At 39.4% G+C, this 23,291-nt stretch overlaps 1 protein-coding gene across 1 annotated transcript; it reads right to left on the bottom strand.

Moving 5' to 3' along the window:
• Positions 1-1,927: 1,927 nt before the first annotated feature.
• On the bottom strand, positions 1,928-23,291 carry LOC114366151 (mediator of RNA polymerase II transcription subunit 13-like). The gene is made up of 2 exons (XM_028322928.1): positions 23,070-23,291; positions 1,928-2,287 (listed from the first exon to the last, which is right to left on the bottom strand). The coding sequence occupies exons 1-2, from the start codon at positions 23,136-23,138 to the stop codon at positions 1,928-1,930; spliced, it is 429 nt and encodes a 142-aa protein (XP_028178729.1). The 5' UTR covers positions 23,139-23,291.

Genomic DNA, 23,291 nt, shown 5'->3' with positions numbered 1-23,291 from the left:
TGTTATTTTGATGACTAAATGTCAAATGAATTGAATATTATCCTGCTTTCACCTCCGAGATTTATTTTACCATGTAGTACCCCTGTACGACAACCCAATCCGCACACAATATTCAGCGTAGTAGTAGTAAAAAACAAAAGAGCGGGCAACCCCACCCCTACCACGCTGTGGGCTCGGTGTCCGAGCGGTCTCATTCCTTTGTGCGCACGCGCAACGACCGCACGCAGTATAAGAAAAATGCTTAAGTGACGTCACCAGGACGTTTTTACCGACAAAAAACGTAATTATTTTAANTCCAACTTACTGTCAACTCAACGACGCGCTTTAAAATCAAAGATTGTCTTTGAATTATGCCTTATCTTACAATACACATTGAAAACAATATGACTTGCTTGAGCTTTTTCGATTTTTTCACAAAAATAACAAATAGGCATGAAGGGATTACAAAATTTCTGCAGCAACTGACAGTTCACTTGATTTACTTTGACAGGTGACAATAAAGCCATAGACAATTGCCATATGAAAGACACACTTTTCCAATATTTTTGTTTGCCATGAGATTCTGGTACACCTATACCTACCTATCATTTAATGAAAAGATAAACTAAACTTTTTCAGCACAACGAAAATCTGCTTTGGCGCGTAGCAATGCAACGTGACAACTGCAGTTCGGACTTCTTTATGCGTCCACTACACATTACAATAAAATTCGAACTATCGCACATTTTTTCTTTTTAATTCTAATTCAGTAAAAAACGTATTTGGAAACCTTCATTCAAAATTCAAAAGTTATCATCATATGACAGAACTAATGACCAGACTATGTAAGTACATTGATACAATATTTTTCTTTTTATCATCAAGCTTAGCAGTCTAATAAGTTACTATGACACTCGAGNTCATAATATTATCTGTTATGTTGGTGAGAAATAAACATTACTTTACTTTATTTTAAACTTCCAGACATCCAAACTTTCGCATTTATAATATTAGTAGGATACAATTATGTAATGTAGAAACAAACGAGACAAAAAAAATGTATACTTCAGAAACGCGAATTTTTTAATACTTCAGCATATTTAGGACACCCGGCAGCGTGTCCTGTCATGATGAAATAAAAAATAATTCGCAATATAGCAGGTACATTAATTTGACTGTTTCACAACTCTAAATCTATTTAACTTACATTACTAACAAATAACTGGACTATTTACTCGTTATTGAGCACAGAGACACAAACTTGGTTATTTTTCCAGAAAATTTATATTACGTGCATAAATGTAAAAATGGCTTCATACTGCACAAAATTGGCAATAGGTGGCATAATAATGGTTACTTTTTTAGCGCCTAGTTTGAAATGTGATTGAACGATGACAACTAACAACAGTTGTCAGTTACGTAACATTTTATTTTAGTTGGAAAAAGACAAAAAGTGGTAAATGGGTTAACGTGCGGGGGCTGCAAAATCATGTTGTGACGTCACGCGCGAATATTAGAAATTTTTGAAAATTTTAAAATGTCCGTAAACTTCTCGAGGCTCTATCTTCGGTAATACTGGATGGATTGAGGTGAAATAAAAACTAGTGTAATGTGTGTGATCTAAACTTTAAATTAAGTCATAATTTAACTTAATATTACAACTTATGCGTGTTGTCCATTATTAATGGAAACTGTGTTACGGAGCAAATGTAGTCATTTTGTTACAAAGCAAACTGGAGTGTTGCTAATTAATCATTTAAAATATTAAGTTATGTTTTCTACATTATCGCCTGACTCGAGACGAAATTATGGTTGTTGTCGCTTACATTTGTTTACATATTTCATAAATATGTATAGGTTCCCACGATAGAATATGACATGCTTTAATGCACAAAGGCATTCGTAATCCACAGTCATAACAAAGTGCATTAGGGGATGCCTATGTTTATCAGTCGATTGATTGAGGCTGTTGACTATAAATCACTGAGTACTCACGGCTGGCGATCAGCTCCGGCGCAACCAAGCCATTCAGGTCCGGCTCCTCGCCGTACCAGAAGATCCAGAGCTCCTTGGCGGCGCGCAGCGAGAGCGGCGGCGGCGGCGCGGGCGCCGGCGTCTCGTAGATGTTGTCGGGCGGCGGCTGCGGCGCCGGCACGCGGCGCCACACGCACAGTATGTCGCCCGCCAGGCAGCGCGCGTAGGAGCTGATGACAGGATCCGCGAGCGGCGCCGCGCCCTCCTCGCCGTCGCCGCCGCCGGTTGTCTCGCCCCATACCAGCTTACGCCATTTTATGCCATACAGCTCCGTCTGGAAGAGAAGAGATTGCCATTAGTTCAGCTTCATCAGGTCGTACAGTCACTGCAGAAGTGTAGCTGTACTAAGCAAATGGAAAACTTAGGTCATTCATTGTTATTGGAAAACCAAGGGTCTCTCTTCTCAGTCGGTACACTCGTGCCAGAGTGGTCGTGGTCATCATTGTGAATCACGATCAGTGATGTTTTTTGCAATACGGCCAAACCCAAGGCCAAAACCAAGGGTACTGTGATTTTAAGGTTCTTAGAACTTTTAAGGAATTGATATCAATGACGTTCCCCCGAAATCAACTACACAACAGAGTCAGCACTCTCTACACATCCGTACAATGTATTGTGTTTAAACATTCTTTGCAGCGAGCCTAGTGTTTTTAAATTTGTAGAGCTGTTCTTGAATACAATTTTCTCCACATTCTTAATGCTCAACCTAATATTAGACAAACAAATAGGCCCAATGTGTTCACAGGTGCTATGGCATTATCTAAACTAGAATCGCCAGCCTTTTTACTGCCAGCTGTCAACACGCAGAGCATCGCGATGATCTTGCACAATTAAAGTTCACGGCGCGAATTAAAACTGTATCCAACAACAGAACGTGATACATCGATGATTGTTTTTTGATATGAATGATCATTCAAAAAAATATCAGATAAGAGTTACGGATACGGATCAATAGTGCTTTAAGCTTTTTTTTGAGATTCAAATACATAATTGATTTAAAGTAGACTAAATGTCATGCCACTTGTGTTGTTATTGTTGTTATTCAGGTACTTCTTTACAAAAGGAACAGGAACACAGCCTAATCCATTAAAGACGCGAAATGAGTAACTAGGGCTGATATCGAACCGCTATATCTGGTAACAACAATTTCGTTATGGAGACTAGGTAAACGGAGCGTGGTGTTCTCATTTGGAATTATTTTGAATCCACAAGGATGATGGAGGATGCGGCAGGCCTCGAGATCTAAATGTGGTGTTGGCAGCGGGCCAGCCGAGGTGCACAAAGGTGTCCCGTACTTTGCATATTCCATGCGGAAATGACTGCGCGGCATTGTCTTTGTAAGCTCTTAGTTCTGTTAGGACTTAGCGAGCTTATATCTTTTGGCAAATGATAATTTTCGGGAGTGGCAAGGACAAAGAGACAAAAGAATCCTTTATGTTATTGTGAACAAAAAATTACAAGACAACCATCGACAAGTAACACGAAAAGTTTGAAGAGTCACATTTAACGAAGGTCGCGGTAACTTTATCGCTTAGATATTAATACACCTCGTTATTATTGGATCGTCCAAAACTGTACGACTTATTCCCGTCTCGTTTCTGCTGCATTTGGGATGTGGCAACGGGATCTGGGATTCGGTATGCGCCCTATGACGCGGGGCAATAAACACTTCGTTTGCGTCCGTCGGCAGGTGTTGCGGCGACCTTGGCTTCGCACTGCATGCAAATATCAGGTCAAGAACCTCGCGTTCTTCTAAAAAGTATTTTCACCAGAAGTTTTGTAGGTGTCCTTTGGACTTGATTAAGTGATTCCGTCATAGAAAATTTTGAAAACAAGTGACACGTCTCGGGACCATAACAATGCATTTTGCTTCGTAATTGCAACTAAGTAGACCGGTTTGACGTTAATATTCCCCAATAACAAGAGCCGTCTGCGGTACTTCACCTTCACGATTGCGTTCTTCATTGTTATTTTGATGACTAAATGTCAAATGAATTGAATAAAATACAATAACACGTTCAGGCTTTTCCACGGTTAATATAAAGGTTGTAATTTGGTAGTGCCTATGAGTCAGCAAAGCGAACGTCACTATAAATCAATGTGGAATATTCAAAAAACTTTGTAAGATTATTGAAGTTGAGCAAAGACATGTAGGTGATAATTCCTTCAGCGTCTGGTCGAGGTGTGTGGACTTCTTGCCACAAGGTTACATCTGCAGAGGGTCGCCACACCTGGCCGACTGGCCCGTGGGGTCGGCACCGTAAGGGTAGGGTTAATTGCCAACCAGTTTAGCGCCGAAGAGGGTTATTGCTTGTATGTTTGGGGAAGGGCGGCGTGTTACGATACGATAATTATACGATGCCTCGAAGTGTTACCAGTCAATTTTGCGGTCGCTACGCTTTTAACACGTATGCTTTTGCAAATACATAATTTGCAAGTAGTAAAGTTTTGAAAATATAAAGATTGCAAATAAAGACATTAATCCGTTTGCGATCTACATTTATCTAGCACCAGATCGACATAACAGTAGTCATAATGATAGATTTAGTCAAACCGACCCAGACAAGATTTCTGAGATCGCATCTTAAGCAGTCTGCTGACCTACTATCCCTTTTTATTAGTAACTGGGCTAGTTTAACCAAAAACCCTCAGGCTACGAATTTATGAATAAAGCTTCTTCTAGACAAGCTCAAGTAACACAAAAACTTCAAATTTCATAGCTGAGGTCCCGAACAAAGATATCAAGTGCGAGGGAGACCCAGATCGTGGTATTACTACACTTAGTCTATTTTACACATCTATCTATTTAGTCTATGTCACACCGAGTCTATTTTACGATATTGTGAAGTTCTGAAAACCAATCAAACTCTGAAGAAAAGACGAGACAGTTTGTCGGACCATTAAACCTTCCAGAGAAGATTTTTAAGGCTCAGTAGGCCTAAGATGCGCGCCACGATAAGCGGTTATCACGCCATTTTATCGATTTTGCCCATACATTTTGACGTCGATAAAAGTTATCACGGCGCGCATCTTAGGCCTACAGGCTACATTTTATGTACCTACTCGAGAATATGAACACGAAATAGCTCACGTGAATGCAGTACATACATGTGAAAGAATGCGCCATGGCCGGTGTCGTGAACGTTCGGCCGGCCGCTTTCTACCGGCCCGATGCGCCTGCGCCGCTTCACTTTCTATTGTGTGACGCGCCGCGCCGCCATTGAACCAAACCAAACGTCTTTATTGGAGCACTCTTATAATGTTGTCGTGGAAAGATAAGATGCATGTTTAAGATTTAATTAGCAAAAAGGCTTTTAAGTATTCCGCTGCTTAGATTCTTTTGTTGCAAAAAGGATGGACCAAGGATGCGAGGTGGTGGTATGGCTTTGCTATGTATACCTTAATATATTTTTGGAAAGCTTTCTGTGTTGGTTTTGACAACAAACTTTTAGTACCTTAGTACACAGTAACAAAGCAATTAGTATACCTAACAAGCAAGAAATCTATTTAAAATCGGTAGGTATGTCGCATAAATCAAACTTTTCTAGTAATTAGTAAGCAATTTACTTTGAAAAGCTGACAATGTTCAGCGCCGAGTTGAACAAACTAGCAAATATGAAACATGTAGAGATGACATTGATGCCGAGCGATAAGCTGGTAAAAGCTCCGATTAAAATAATTAATTATTATTGGCAGCTAATGATGGTTTGTAATTACAGTTTACAGGGAATAATATAACCAAAATCGAGGTGGTTCTGTTCTATTTGATAATAATGTACCGAAAAAGAGAGCTTTTGTGCTCATCATTCGTTATTGCACTTCATAGAATTTATTGGTTGGTTCAATTTTAATTTGATTTGTATTTAGCTTCATCAAAATAACAATTGCTTGTCTGTTAGGGTTATTGATACTATAAATAAAATTTATAGCAACTAAAAATAACATTTTTGTGTTTGTTACGATGTTTACGGTACGGTTTAATGTTAAAACTTAAAACATGAATGTCTTAGTAAGTCAGTGTATTATGGTAACATTGCTGCTCTAACAACGCCGGGAGCACAGGCTCTCCGGGAAAATCGCGGTTATTTGAATTTAAAATGCGAAACGAGCGACGGATGGACGAGCAGACCCGGCGATAACACCCGGATGAAGCCAACCGAGCCGGGTGCTCTCCGGAAAAATCCGCCCGTAACCGGTTCTAAAGCGGAGTTACGTCACTTGAAGCAGGCTTTGAAAAGTTGGACGCAAATGAGGGTAGCGCTAGAGACCACACAGAAAATCCGAAAACTTTACACGCGAAATAATCTATGCCTTTAAATATTCGTTGATCGTATAATCAAATTATGCTTGTTTGTCATAAATGGGTGTTTCTCTGCTATTTGGAAAATCGTCCATACAAGACTGTCCTGAAGTAATTTTATTAAATGTTGAGAAATTTTGTTAACGAAATTTAGGGCAATAGTAATTTAAATACATATCTAAAAAAAGCCCACACATTTTCCCCTTAGTTTTTGGGTTATTGGCGATTTTTCGCAAAATTGCGACAGGGGAATGTTGCAACCACCCAGGGGAATGTATCATGGACAAAAACAATTAGTATTTTTCTTTGAATAAACAAACTCTTTATTTTTCTTTGCTATTATAAAAATATGTAAGTTTTTGTAACAAAAAATATTATTATTAAAACAAATATTACTAATTTTAACGACTTTTCTTAAGCCTAATAACAGTAGCATTAAACTTAACGAACAATTAAGTTTTAAGACTTAAATTGTATGACACTAAAGTCAGTCTTTATAATAATCAAAAATGTAGTATCCTGCCTTTTAAAACAGAACCAAAAAAATACAAAAAGAAATAAACAAAAAACATTATTACTGCTAATTTTTGTTTTTTGACCCCGTTTCTGGTGAATGTAGTATTGAAACGCTATTCTTGTTATTTTGTGTTGGGTCAANATTCTTTTACGGCCGTCCCCACACGGCACCTTATCACTATCAACATACTGGTCAAAAGCAATTCAAACGATTAAAGTTAAAGTGCGCGGGAGTTGTTTGTAGCTGAAGAATTATCAAGATAAACTCAAGTTGTAGATATAAAACTTATCTATCAACGATCTTAAAGATCAGTATGGAGGAATAGAAATTTGAGTCACGTTTGTAGATTACGCCCATAATTTTGTTAAATGTTCAATGTAATGAGATTTCCCGAATAATTAACTGCCTAACATGGAATTTCCTTTGGCAGGTTTTGTAGAGTCACAATACTCTAAACTATGTTACAAAGTCAGGGAAATAAATTTCCGAATTTCCATTCCTGATTGTGAACAGGAAAACTGTATGTGTAACCCCATAACTATTGAGCATGAGCATCTTGGGATTTTAAATTGCTTTCAAGGAATTAATCAATTAAAATTAAATGTGACCCATCTGACACATTGTGTGATAAAAAAACCGGCCAAGTGCGAGTCGGGCTCGCGCACAAAGGGTTCCGTAGCAGCAAATATAATAAACTTATTATGTCAATTTAATCAACCTATCTCAAAAACTATAAGAGATACTTTGATCAAACCAAAAATCGTTGAAAGAGTTAATTAGCATGCATCACCTCTATTTTTTTTAGAATTTTATACCCCGTAGTTATAAAAATAGAGGGGGGGGGACATACTTTTTACGACTTTGAGAGCTGATATCTCAAAAACCGTTCACTTTAAGAAAAATGTTTTTTAGAAAACTTTATATCATTTTAAAAGACCTTTCCATTGATACCNGCGTGGTTCACCAGATGACGCAGTAGTAGCATTAAACAAAATAGCGGCTGCCCACTAGCTACACAACTGAACAACCTTAACACCTATTGCGTTCCGTTTTGCGATCTAAGTGCTTTGCGCCAAAACTAAATATGACTTTAAACCGGTTTTAAAATTTTAACAGGGGAATGTTTTAATAATTTGAGGACAGCATTCTCAGAAGGATATTTTGAGTAAAATTATATTGTAAACATTGTTTGTGATGTATTAAGATGCTAACTGTTATTGTTAATGTATTTGGATATTTTTTATTCAAATATCAACAGCAATATAATAAACATTTGTAACAATATGTGTAATTCTGGAAAAGGGACGTACCAGGGGACTGTGATTTGAGACGTTTGAGGTTATTTATTCGAATATTCCATGATTAAATTACTAAATATGCTATGTCATGCTAAGAATACCTAATTCTATGTCGGTATTGATACAAAAACCTGAGAAATTTTAAGGTTTACTACATAAATTTAGCTTGGGACAGCGATTTTCCATTTAGTGGAGAAATGCCCAAATACCAATCAGTTCAGTTATTAAATAAAGCATGACGTGATGATAATTCTATTTTTAAGATTGTGTTGTGTTGCGTTGACACAATCATTTGTTGAACCTCAACGCTCTGCGCGGGCGCGTCCTTGCGTTGATGTCTTTTACATGGATGTGTTCGATTTTATGAAAAATCGCGAAAATATACGCTCGCGCTATTAAATATGATAAACACACGAAACATTGTTTAGAATGCATTATAGTACAATAAAATAAATTACTGATACTAGTATTTTTATATCTAAAAAAGGCAATAATTACAGTTGTCTGTAAACAATAATAGCCCCGTAAAGCGATCATAACCGAGAACGGAAAAAACTGCATGTCCAAAAAAGTCGAGCACCGCTAGTCGTGGGAGTGAGACGGCGATATAGCGGTGAGCGGGAGAGCGCGATCGCGAAAGTGAGAGGAGACGAGCGCGATGCGGCAACATCGCGTTACGTTACGAGCGGGGTAAACAATCGCTGTGACGCGCTGCGCGTGCGACCGCCCTCGGCCGGCGCCCGCCGTGCACTCTGCCACTGCATTTTTGTTCCGTGACGTCACAACTATTCTAATTTAAGGGTAGTGGCTTACTGAACACCGCAGCCGATACGATAGTCACAGGCAGAGGTCACACTTTGTGTAGCCTCCCTCGACTGGGGCCCATGACCTGACCGGCTAGTTTGATGGCCTATTGTGTTATTCGTTTACTTATTCCATTTGTTCTGGCAGTGTAAGGAGCATGCTCGCGTCGAGAATATTAGTGGTTATTATAAGCGTGAAGTACGCATAAAATGTTTGTAAACACGGCGATAAATATAAATTCAGCCGTACGAGCTCTCAGCAACGTTGAAATGTATACTAGTTACAAATACATCAATACTATAGGGAATTATGTGCAAGACTCTACTAGACTATTGTTAAACAAATAGCAACATGATGTAAGTACATGCTAAGCAATTATAAGTTAACTGGCTGTTTCCCGCTGTTTTGCACTGGTGGGGTTACGTTTGATATTAGAACATTAGTTTTATTAAATCTTGACTTCCTTACACTTCAAAAAGATGAAACGTAATATTTTTAGAACCAACATAACAATTTTACTAATAAATAAAAAATAATGTGTTATAGTATTAATTTTACTTTTTCAAAGATATATTGCAAGCTCAGCTCATCACAAACAGTTCCTAAAGCTAAAAAGATATTGTTGCAATAAATCCCGTGAAGCGATAATTTTATAGTTCCTAAAGCACCATACAATATTATTGCTGTCAAAAATTTCATGGTACAGCAAAATCAGTGGCTTATACTGCAGAATTGTATTCCATCAATGAAACCGAAACCGCGAACGCATTACATATTTGCAATTACCAGAAATCGCGGCGGTTCGCAAACAAGCCTATGCGATGCGCAAATAGCAAACAAATTAAATGAGCGCGTAATACCCACACAATGCTATTTTACACTTAGCTGGTCAGACAACTATTTTCCGGGGGTTTTAATAATATAATTCATTCATCATTGTAGCGAAAAACAAGTTGTGTAATGTGTAGATTGGTTTGGAAGATTGAAAAGTTTTGCAAGAGCAAGATTTATCCTTTAATCTTATGCTTTTTTCAGCTTGGTAGTTTTACAAAGCTAAAATGGTGGGGTTAGAATAGAAGCATCTTTACCACCTTAATAAAAACCAAACAACCTGGGTGGTCCTATAATACAGGTCCAGATAGCGGTGCAGAAGACATTCCAGCCAGCCTGCTAATGACCTCACTAGAGTACGAGACTAATGCCCGTTTTCACCATCGATCCCTATTTTTTTAAGTGAACCCTATGAAAACAAAATTCCTGTTACGTGTTACCATTATGGGTCACTTAAAAATTTGGAATTGATGGTGAAACCTATCGCCTGCGACCTTTGTATAGCCAGGATCTACAGATAAAATCATACTATTAGCGGTTGGGCGGTTCCTAAAAACAGTAGAGACTGTTTTCGAATCTACAATGTATTTAACCAGAAATATTTAGGAGGCTTTCGAAGCATAATATCAACTTCTCTCAGCTGTAAAGCAAGAGACATGTGATTTAACTTTTCTAAGAAAACATGATAGATGATGATGATTCTTCTTTGATAGCCTTACGTCAATAACAGGAGCTTTCGTGAGCTCTCATCAGAGATCTCAGAACAAACGTGAGAATCACATATTACGTGCGAATACGGAAGTGTTGCGATGGACATCGAAAAGATAGATAAGTGAAACCTTCATATTACGAAGTGAAAAACGGTTGCCGGGGCGAACTCACGCGCAGCTCGCGCGGTGCGTGACAGAAACGCTATACCGCCGTGTCGCCGACTTCCGTGAACATCAGCATTATTATGGGTAGCGCGTTGGTTTACATCAGTCTTTCCCAAAGTGGGCGATAACGCCCCCTTGTGGGCGCTGCAGGCTTAAAGGGGCGGTAAGAGACCCAGAAAAAAAATCAGGACGTTCTGTAGAGGCTTGGGAGGCGTCATCTACTAGGAGGACTCTTAGACATCGACTGAGCTCGACTCTTGACTACAAAAATGGGGGGCGCTAAACATAATTTATTCTCAAAGTGGGCAGTACACTAAATAAGTTTGGGAACCACTGGTTTACATGGTACACCGTTGTCTGCCCCACAGTCAACCATCAAGCCTGATGTACACCTTATCACTATCAACATACTGGTCAAAAATAATTAAAACTTACGAGTGCGCGGGAGTTGTTTGAGACTGAAGAGTTATCAAGATAAGCTCAAGTCGTAGATGTAAAACTTATCTATCAACGATCTTAGAGATCAGTATGGAGGAATAGAAATTTGAGTCACGTTTGTACATTACGCCCATAATTTTGTTCAATGTAATGAGAATTTCCAGAATAATTAACTGCCTAACATGGAACTTCCTTTGGCAGGTTTTGTAGAGTCACATTACTCTAAACTATAAAGTCAGGGAAATAAATTTCCGAATTTCCATTTTTGATTGTGAACAGGAAAACTTTATGGGTAACCCCATAACTATTGAGCATGAGCATCTTGGGATTTTGAATTGCTTTCAAGGAATTAATCAATTAAAATTGTGACTCATCTGACTATTGAATAATTTTAGCTCAGGACACATTGTGTGATAAAAAAACCCGATGAAAATGTATTATTCATAGATTCGCATAAATGGAAAATCACTATTAATGTACAATTTGTAGAAAATTAAAAAACACGAGTAGCTGAATAAGATAACTATAGAAGAGAGGGAGAATTACATCATTCACCTACATACAATAGGCACAATGATACTGGCCAGTTGAAACTATCGCCGTAAACATTAACAAGTAACAACAATAACCGAAGCACCTAGCCCACACGAGTCGTGTCACACATACACGCTGTACATTCCGACATCAAACTGCCATAACTCTGCAGTGGGCGGCAGCCAGCCACTCGCTATACCTTTCTCTATCATCCCAGCAGTTTATAGTACGGTGGAGCGAGACAACACTACTGATAAACACGTCACCAAATCGCACAAACGGTAGTTTCATTTTTCAATGATAAGTGATTACCTCTGACCTTAAGGATTCAGATTATTCCGACTTCAAAGACAGTGCGCGTCGGTTTTATGTAGTTGGCCGAAATAAGGCGATAGACATGGAGTCGAATGATTCGGAACGAGCGGCGAACATCGCTAGAACATTGTGTAGATGAGGAGTTGCGAGGCAAGAAAATGCACGGTGATTTAAACCGAGATTTACATTCTAGTCCGACCACGATGATCGTGTATTGTCGTCAAAGGAGAGGCGGGACTAACATTCCGTACAAGGTTCCGTATCAAAAGTTAAAAGGACATGTTTATTTATAGGGTTTGATGCTGACATTAAAATCAAATCAGAACGCAAATAATATTTTTAAGAGACGTTAAGCAGATTGAAAAGAACTAAGAAGGAAGAGAAGGTTACATTGCATTAAAAATAATATCACAGACAGGGTTCGAGGATATNTACAACACATATTCCCATCAAATTTCATCACTGTAGTACTTATAGTTTCCGAGTAAATCGGCTGTGACAGACGGACAGACGGACAGACGGACAGACGGACAGACGGACAGACGGACATGACGAAACTATAAGGGATCCGTTTTTGCCATTTTGGCTACGGAACCCTAAAAAACCCGATGAAAATGTATGATTCGTTGATTTTTTGTTCGAGACTAAGCTGAAGATTTGCATAAATGGAAAATGACGCTATTATTGTACAATTTATTAAAAATCTGAATGAGAGAACATAAGACAAGGAGAATTGCATCATTCACCTACATACAATAGGCACAATGATACTGGCCAGTTGAAACTATCGCCGTAAACATTACCAAGTAACAACAATAACCCAAGCACCTAGCCCACACGAGTCGTGTCACACATACACGCTGTACATTCCGACATCAAACTGCCATAACTCTGCAGTGGGCGGCAGCCAGCCACTCGCTATACCTTTCTCTATCATCCCAGCACTTTATGGTACGGTGGAGCGAGACAACACTACTGATAAACACGTCACCAAATCGCACAAACGGTAGTTTCATTTTTCAATGATAAGTGATTACCTCTGACCTTAAGGATTCAGATTATTCCGACTTCAAAGACAGTGCGGGTCGGTTTTATGTAGTTGGCCGAAATAAGGCGATAGACATGAAGTCGAATGATTCGGAACGAGCGACAAACATCGCTAGAACATTGTGTAGATGAGGAGTTGCGAGGCAAGAAAATGCACGGTGATTTAAACCGAGATTTACATTCTAGTCCGACCACGATGATCGTGTATTGTCGTCAAAATAGAGGCGGACTACACATTCCGTACAAGGTACAATTCCGCTGACATTAAAATCAAATCAAAACGCAGATAATATTTTTAAGAGACGTTAAGCAGATTGAAAAGAATTAAGAAGAAAGAGAAGGTTAAATTGCATTAAAAATAATATCACAGATATCATTGAAACTATTGAAAGTTAGGCCTTCGTGATGCCATAATATGCAAATGCGTCTAAAGATTAGCATGGAATTGATATGCTGGTAGCCGAGCAGCAGGCACGCGCGATTGGAGGCCGAGCGCAGGCGCATCGCGAAACAAAGTGCTGCTAAATGCGAGTTATAGCGATATCATATTACAATCATTTAACAAGTAAGCAGATCAACCATTGAAATGATCGTAGGCATTAAATAACATTCTCCGAATTTGATTGATAATCCGCAATTAAATAAATTAGAAAAACCAACCATGACAATTTCAAATAAAGGTAACATGGAATTCAATTGTTAGACAAGTACATTCGGCTAAAGTTCAACAAATCATGTCATACAAGATTAAAGATCTAATCACTGTAGGGTTTCATCTGCCTCACAGAACGAATAGAAACATTCGCGACCTTGACAACTACACGAGTGGCTACATTTTATACAAAATTCATCAATGCTCTATTGATTTTCGTCGGCCATTGTGTCCTGTCTGTCATTGGCAAGCAGTATAATGTAATAAAATAGTTTTTTTACTATTGATCGACGACAGTTTGATTGAAAATTGTGTGACATCGAGTCTAGGCCATTGTTTGCAGACCGTACGTGTCATAATGATGGAAATGGATGGCAGGAGCGAAACAATGAACTCGGGGAGCGAACCAGACGAATACATCTTAATAGCAGACGAAACACCCACGTAGGAACGAACGAACATATTATTCAGGTGACCTCGAGGATGAAATGAAGAACGAAATGAGAACTTCAACTAGCAAAGCACAGTGTACATAATTCTGCAGTAAAGTAGAGTCTTAAAAGTTAACCATGATTTTATTTTCAATGTAAATGTTTATTTTTCGACCGCGGTAAGGTCAGTAGCAAATGCAGATGCATGAAAAATAAAGAAGTAGAATTGACGTATTTGAAGTTTTGAAGCCATTCAATGCAAAATGCAATATCTAGTAATATTTATTTCGATTCCTTTAACATCAATTAATGGTTTGACACAAACTAATCAAGCTCTTTTACCAGATAGCACGACTTTTATTGGGTCGTTGAACCTACTTCTTTCATAGTCAAAGAATACTGCAATCTTGCATCAAGTCTAGGCATCAAATATTCCTAGATTTCCACCCCTTTCGGGTCAGGTAGGGGTAGAAGCAGCAGACGCGGTGCGATACGCGCGTAACGGTACACGCCGCGGTCACTGAACTCGCCGAATATAGTCTAGATATTTTGATGGTGTGGCCTACTTTTGACATACATATTTATGATAAGAACACCATGCTTTTTGGGTTCCGATGGTGTTAAAAAGGTGGTTTTGAGCTCCGATAGCGTTAAAAACGGGATGTGAAAAGATTTTTGTATGAATAATATAATGAAATGAACTAGTGATACATATTTCAAGTTATGAATCTAATAAAACTGCTATTAGCTTTTAGAAGCTATTCGGATCGTTACACAAAGCTTTATTTTAGACTCAAGGATGGGATTTGACGTGACTTTTGGTTCAAAAGTGTTTAAAAATCATCATTTTCCTCGTCACGTCCTATACTAGTGTTAACAGCAAAGCTTTGATACTTAAAGTAAGTAAAAAGCGGGAAATAAAATCCCGCGTCATCGGCGTAAAGTAGACTTGACTCCGTAGAGCTTTTGAGCACACAAAGGATTTGCTATTGGCCCGGACAAGCCAAAGGTGCCTCCCACGGAGAGAACCACTCGCATACGGCCGCAAATGCACTAGGAGTAATCGACTTATATGGTTACATTGGCTACGTTGCATTACAAGGGGCTGACTTAACAATGTTACACTTTCTATTGCACAATTAGCAAGTCAAGCCGAATCCGTTTTTGGAGACTTGCATATGAAAGTCATATGACCATTTGATTTCACGAAAGGATCAATCCTGTCCATTAAGACAGAGACTACGGCGAAATTTTACCTTTATCTAGGGTATGTTAAAGAATAATTTACTGGTAGTTCAGAACAGCCACCATTGCNACCATTGGCCACCAAACCCGAGCATGGTGACACGTAAACACGAATCCACGCACCGTTTGGCAAGTGGAGCGCGTCTGGTCCAAGCGACCGGTTTTGCAACGAGCTTGAACCTTCATCTGCGAGCACCGAGCCAATCGCAGCCGCACAAACTGGAGCTCGACCTAATATACTTGCTTGACCATTCTTTTATTTCTCTTTGGGTTGGTAACGCGGCCCTCATTGCAACGGCTGCCGTGACGTAACAGCCCTTTGATACGGCTCTGCTTGACGTCAGACAGTCGAGAAACGAAAGAAAAGATTACTACAAAAGTTTGTTCACTGTTGGATTTTAAGCGGAAACATTGCTCTTGCTTCTGAAGTTAAATACAAGAGAAAGGCACATTTATTAATAGGCACAACAAAATTGTTCCAACCTTTTGGTACCTCATAAAGATCTACAACAGATTAGCATAATACAATTTTGATTTCAGTTGATAGAGATGTATTACCGCAATTACTATGAGTGACACGCCCAGTACAAACAATGGCCTGTCAACAACTAAAACTGATATGTCCTTCATGGCATGACTCACTACAATTGCAAATTCAAGACGCGGGATCTCACTAATCCTATTTAAATAATACTGCTCCTAATTCTGGTGTCACAAACACGAGCTGCCATGATCGTAAGTCTGTTTGATACGGCCGTGTTTTTGTAGACCGGTTATTTTGCGGAACTACCATTCTTGTAGTTATGTAATCAACGTTTTTAATGGTACTCGTAAGCGTCTACGTCAAGGGACTATAGACTAAAGAAGATGGAATAAAAGTTCTAGAAGCAAAGAGATCACTTTGGAATCGTTGGAATTCGATGTCAGTGAGTGGCATGAACGAGTTCTCACCTTCGCGCCGCTGTCGGAGGGGATACAGTGAAAGCGTTTTAAATTTAATCGCACGCCCTCTGCGGCTGACGTAGCTTTCGGCAGAATTCAGAGGCCCTTGTTTACGTCTAAAACATGGTTGCGCAAACAACCACCAGGCCATTCACAATTCTAACTAGGTATACAGAATTTAAAACAAAAATAACATAAGTAACGGTATTTGATTTTCCAAAATGAGGTCGAGAAGTAACGTGAACCGCAATCACACGAGTAATATTATGTAACCTCGGAAACACCTACTTGTTTATACTCTTTTGAGTAACAAACGTCCAAATTAAAATGCCATCTATGGTAATTTATTGCCGATATGAAACTGCCCTGAATACTAGATTTTATTATTCAATAATCGAGCTGCATAATTTACATCAAACAGTTTATTATTCATTATTATAATATAATAAATATTGGTTGTTTTGCCCCATCACACTGAGGTGTATAATAAGACCAGACATCTGCCATCGTACGTAATTACGAATACAAGTTACAAACAAGCAGATGACATGAATCCTTCTTGAAGATCAAAGATATTCGTATGAGTGGCGTGTTCATGGATTATTCTGGGCTGGCTTGGCACATTCAAGCTCGTTTTCGAGGTAGTCACTCACGTAATATTTTAAGTGTTTTCTTTTAACGCCCAATTAGAGACTGTTAAGTGTGCCCAGCCCGGTCAACAGCGCGGGTTCGTCGCGTGTGCTAGGGCCTTAAGTATAAATAGCCGGGGTAAAGTCTCTGAAGTCTGAACATCTTGCATTCTTTGTGAAACCTAATCGTGAGGTAGTTGCATGAGTATCTGCACTTTCATTGTACAATGAGCCGGATTTCGCGGCTCCAATATCAAGGGAATATTCGAATTTTTTTAAGTTGCCTCGACAAAAACAAATGAAGCTGAGAAATATATTTTTTGCAAAACGATATAAGGAAACGAGATTATTTTCATAATTTGCAAATTATNAAGGCACATTTTTATTAATAGCCACAACAAAATTGTTCCAACCTTTTGGTACCTCACAAAGAAGTACAACAGATTAGCATAATACAATTTTGATTTCAGTTGATAGAGATGTATTACCGCTAGAGATTGCAAAATCCGGATTTTTTTTAAATCCGGTTTTCCGGATTTGTGTTACGTACAAATCCGGATTATCCGGATTTTTCGAATATTGGGTAAATTTTTTAAACCATCAATTTAATTTAAATAAAACGTAGTTTTTTTTCAAAAAGATGTAAGTATTTGAAGAAAAGCGTTTTATTTTATTATCGCGCATGGAATTTATTCCTCTTATTTTCGGTTTGCGCTACAAATTTCGAAATTATTTGAACCTTGCATTATTTTTTTTCGTTTTAGTACAACTGCATTTCAGAATAAAAACTTGCTTGTACCTATAAAATATTTTTTTTTCTTGTCGTGTCGATAAAAAACCTATACAGCGACCAGCCCAAAACTCCGCCACTCCGTTGTCAGTAGCCTTCATTAAATCTTCCTGCTTGCAGTTTTTTGGGCAGGCAGGGTACGACATCATGTGCTTCGTCGAATGGGGAACAAAACCACACTTGCACTCCAAGTTTGATCCACCCAAGAATCCCCACCTGACACCTGAACAGATTGTCCTTACTACGGCAGACCTGTCCGAAGTCTATAAAGATTTCCAGGTAGGCCAGGGGAGCTAATTTTTTTATTATAATTTTATTTTACACTTTTAAGTTGTATTTAAATCTCAGGGCCCTTGTCATTATTTACGACCAAAGTGCTCGGGAAGACGAATCCAACGAACTCAAACTCTATAAGTTTCTGCCGTTTCGGTTAGGAGTTCCTATGGCNCAAATTACTTGTATGGAAATGTCTACGCTTCTAAATGCATGCCTGCCTTATTGGCATGTTTACATTTAGGTTATTTCTTGTTTACAAAGCAAATCTCAACATTTCAGTCTCTACACATACAGTATATTTCGAAATATGGAGATCACAATCGGCTTTAACTTCTCAAGTTTTGTGGAGCATCATAAAAATTATCTACGGCATTGAGATCTTAAAATAAGTGGCACAGACAACTGGTGTGATTAGCGGAAGAGTGTATGAACAGTATGAAGCAAGACTCTTTGATACGAGTGTTTGTTTGTACAGAATATCAAAAGGAAAGGCGGGTTGGATGAAGATGCGAGATCGTAGATCGAGAGGGGAGGCGCGGGGGCGAGGTGCCCACTCTTCGTTGTCTTGACCCACATACTGCGACCGCGGTCGCGGCCACACCGCGGCGCTAATCTAGCGGAAGAACTTAATTGGAATTTAATTGGACATACTTTTTAAGGGACGCAAAAACCAATACACCCCCAAGACTAAAAACTGGCTGCTAAACAACCTCCAAATCAGGCCGCTACCAATCGATCAACATGGAAAGCATTGGGGGAGGCCTATGTTCAGCAGTGGACGTCCTGTGGCTGAAATGATGATGATGATGATGATGATGATGAAACAACCTCCAAACACGGCAGCAAAAATATAAAAATATTGGGTCAGCCAGCAAGAATCGAGTGCTTGTTCATGATAACGCGAAAAGCAGCATGTGAGTCGTCCTTGCCTTTTTAATCTATACGAGTAGGTCACATTAAAACGACGACAAATGATATTGAAATAAAAATAGCACAGATCGATTTTCAATTTCAGGGCAATTCTACAGCTTTAGTCATCGCTGAAAATGGGCTCATTCGGAAGTATGACGAATATTCGCAGGACAGAATCTTATTGGAGTTAAAATAAGGATTCTCAAAAGTGTGTCGGTGACATTAATTAGGGCGGTGTTCAGTGCGATGTGAAGACCAAATAAGAGCACGACAATGTTTCCCCNGTTTTCCCAGACATCAGTACATCAAAACAGAGCCTTGACCTACAATGTGTTCGTAATAAAACAAGAGGAAAGGACAACTTGCATGTTTCTCGGGCCGCATTGAGTAACAATGTTACGGGTGAACTCGGTGCTGACGTCACCTATTACTTGGCTGTTTATATCTCGGGTTAAACATTAATAGATTTTATAACAAGGAAAGTTTACTGCGCACTGTCACATTATGGCAATCATGACGTCAGACGTGCTAATAGCCAATGAAATCAAGTAAATCAACTTCACTGCTATCAGACAAAATTTAAAATATCATCAACATTTAAAGCTCGGTTTATCACAACTTTGTAGAAGATTTATAATGATACAAGGAGTGGTACAAGCAATACGAGACCGAATGTGTACTTAGCGTATTGAGGCGAAGGGCGCCGAGGATCGAGGACTCCCACCATCAAGGACTTCGAAAGGAACCTTGAGATGGAGATTAAGCTACAAAAATGTAAAGTAAATTATGTTTTTTTTACTCCAATAGTATTCGTAGTAAAACTAATGGATCGTATGTAAGTGACTTGCAGCTTCAAATTTATTCACATTCATTTGAACTCGTCTGCAAGTTAGTTTAAAATTTGTTTCCTTGTTTGTCTCTTACGTAAGTGAATACTGGTTCGCATGACGTATTAATGCTCCATATCTGACTTAACATGTGTCATGACATGAATAAAGTTTGTATTTTTCCACTTATAATAAATAAAGTCAAAGCTTTGAGAATAATTATGAAAATCAGGTTTTAGTTTTTTTTATAGAATACAAAGTGGATTTAATATTATCTACTATAAATATCCACCTCAATTCAAGGACATCAAAACTTATCGGATTCTTGAAAATGCGTTCATAAGATGTTCATTATTTCGTGGCAAATACTTCCCTCGTACATTTGGCCATTTGCATTCCATTTCACAGTATTTGAGCGCATTAGGATCATATGGTTGGTGTTAAACACATGTGCGAGCAGCGCAACAAATAATAATAAAGAAGCGGTGATAACGCCACCGCCGCGGCTGCTCTTATCAGCCGCGATAGCGCCGTGACGCGGCTCCCGCGGCAAACAATCAGACGCCATGAAAACCGCGAAATAAACAACGTTACATTCAAAACGGTTTCAGGAACAATATCTATTGTGCCGTTCAACAGTACACCTGAACGTAACAAATACATCGGCACAAACGTGCGAGTCACGTGCTTCTGTATTCGTATCTGTACTAATAACAATGCGTTATCAGACCGATAACTTCAATTTGGGAGTAATGGAAACATTAAATACATATTCGCCAATTTCCTATTTGTTGCTTTACTGTTATTATTTTTCAATATTATTTTTGTATCCTAAATCAAAGAATCCGAGTAGTGTGACAAACATAGTTTTCAATGAGACTTTGATAACGTGGTGATAACCGACAAGTCGAAAGACGACCACACAACATAATGTTGTGTAATTTGGATACTTTTCTTACATTACAGTTTAATTTGTTTGCGTTATTTTCGTTCGTTAAAGAACACAATTTACTGTGTTATCGTGTGTTCTCTGTAGCACTCATTGGGCATTACCAAATGACTTTAGCGACCCATAAACACTAGTAGGGTATTTAACAAGGAGGTCATTAGTCGTCTTGTGTTAAACTAACACGTAATAGACTTTTTGACATTGCAATAGAGTTGGTATTTGTTTATGATGTCTGGTGTCAGTCAGGTAACAGAATACACAGATCCGTAGCCAGGTAGTTTTTGCGGCGACCTTGGCTGCGCAGGCGCACCGAGCCACCGAGAGCAATCTTCTCTTGAACATAATTGCCTGTTTATTTACTTTGCAGTGCTTCAGCATCTGGTTACAACGAAATAACTATGGGCCAGATGTTTTCAGTCAGTAAACTGTGGTTAAACTGACAAAACATTATGGACTTATCGAAAAATAAAGAAAACATTCAACCGATAATGTGCAAATAGGTACGCGCACTCAGTAGGTCAACAAATAAATTGAGCATACTATTAAAATCTTGGAATTACTGGTTTTGATTCGAGTTTTAGGCGGTGCACTACGGTTTAAAAATACGGAAACATTCGTAACCTTATAAGTGTTATCGTGTAGATTATTGTCGCGTTAAATAAAGGTTTCCAGTACGCATTTTACCTCATTGTATACCCTTGAGTCATCAAGAAGGTTCTCTTTTAAAGTTGATAATAATAAAGCAATAAAAGTACGCAACTGATAGGAAATCTTTATTAAAAGGTGGAAATCGGAAACGGGGTTAAGAAGAAAGCATTCAGAACAAGATTGGGCATGGTTCGTGTGCATAGGGAGGGCGATAAGGGGTGGATTCCGACGACCCATGCCAGCCATGAATAATTTACACGTGAATTTTGAGAGACCATTGACAGTGGCGAAGACTAGGCGTGTCTGTTTAACTGATGGCAAATGAGTCGTTTGAAATACTTTGCCACAATTCGCAAAATATCATATTCGGATGATAAAGTTCAATGACCTTAGGTCACTGCAATGTTTATGTTTTCCAAAACATCCTATTTGAACTGGGAAACTCGCCTTCTGATTGAGCAAGGCACATTTATTATTACAACGGATATGCCGTGACGTTGAAATTAAAACCTGCGTAACAGAACAATAACTCGCAAGTAGTATGACAAAGTACTAGCAGAACAAAGACAAGTATGCCAACCAATCTCGGTGCACGCAATTGGGGCCTGGGCGGAGGCCCGCTTATGGGAAAGTTACAATCATTACGACCATTCATAAACGGTTGAATGAGCGCAAGACGCCTGCGCAGCCGGCAGCGCGCGACCCCGCGACTTCACAGATGTCGCCGCACATACCAACGACTCAAACTAACCGCCACTCCAGATCATAGCCCCTTGAGCGAAATGTTATGTAAAAACAATGCTCTTCGATGTTTCCAAATACAATCAAAGTCGCGAGTGTATTGAACTCTCGCAGTGACGAGCTAGCACCCGATGCGTCACCGCTACGGGCGAGAAAATTCCTGAGGACAAAAGCGGCGGTGTCCGCAAACGACGCATAAATAATTAGACAATAAGCAGGGCAAGAAATCGGTAATTTGTATCGCGGCGAGATAGGCGGAGCAGAGCGGGCGAGCGACGGGCGGTGCAGCGCGCGCCGGCGAGATGTGGCAACACGTCAGGTGGAAGTGGCGCCGAGTTGTTCTGCGAGGACGACCGACCGCCCCGGCACCCCCCGCCACCCGCCCCACACACCCGCTAATCCTCACCCGAACACAATCTGATAAAATTCGCGCCAGCTATGAACATTACGCAAAGCGGCTCCACACTACAACACTGCGATAATGAATGACCCCGACTGTTTCTTTGCATGCTCCCGCGTAAACATTTTCCATGACACCGAGACGAGAGCGTAGCCTCACAAAATGTATCAAGAAAGTTATTTCCTCGAGCTGGCGAAACTAGTCTCGCTAACGCATTACGGTCCGCGTTACGGCCAGGTGAATTCAAAATGACCTCTATGGGCCGGTGGCTTCTTGTGGCCTCGCTCGCCGAAAGCGTTGACATTTTGTGGGTTAGCAACGCAACATGCCTCTGTTCTGTGGTGAGAACGATGCCAGGATGACTAACGGTCGAGCGTCATTACTCGACTAAACATAAATTGATCCATACAAAAAATTTAACGCAATAGATCGATGCGCTTGCCGTAACGCAATAAGGTAAATTTTGTGTATCAGCGTCCGATGATGAGAGAATCGGAACGTCTACTTAGACATCGTGGACTAGTTATTTAGGAATTCCAAAACGTATGATATGACCTCACAGAATAACAACGCACAATACTGATATCACGTAAATCATACTGATTTCGAAAGAAAAGTACATACGAGTTCTTTCATCAATGTAAAAGTGACTTACCAAGGCGAAGAAGTTTGTGTGGCAATCCTCGAGACTTGCACCGTTTGTTTGGTGATTTTGATGCGTCATGGTAGTCCTGGACACTTCATTTTCATTTCACAACACTAAAAACAGGTTCAATCTTAAAGAAACCACTCAAAATCTTAAAATCATCACCGACATTTAGCGTAGTTTTCACCTTTCAATGGCGACTGGAAGATGGCGGATAGGAAACAACAACCC

Source organism: Ostrinia furnacalis, unplaced genomic scaffold (genome assembly GCF_004193835.3).
Source record: "Ostrinia furnacalis isolate ACB-3 unplaced genomic scaffold, ASM419383v2 OfSCF0550, whole genome shotgun sequence".
NCBI classification, from domain to species: domain Eukaryota; kingdom Metazoa; phylum Arthropoda; class Insecta; order Lepidoptera; family Crambidae; genus Ostrinia; species Ostrinia furnacalis.
This window is presented reverse-complemented; position numbering and strand designations above follow the sequence as displayed.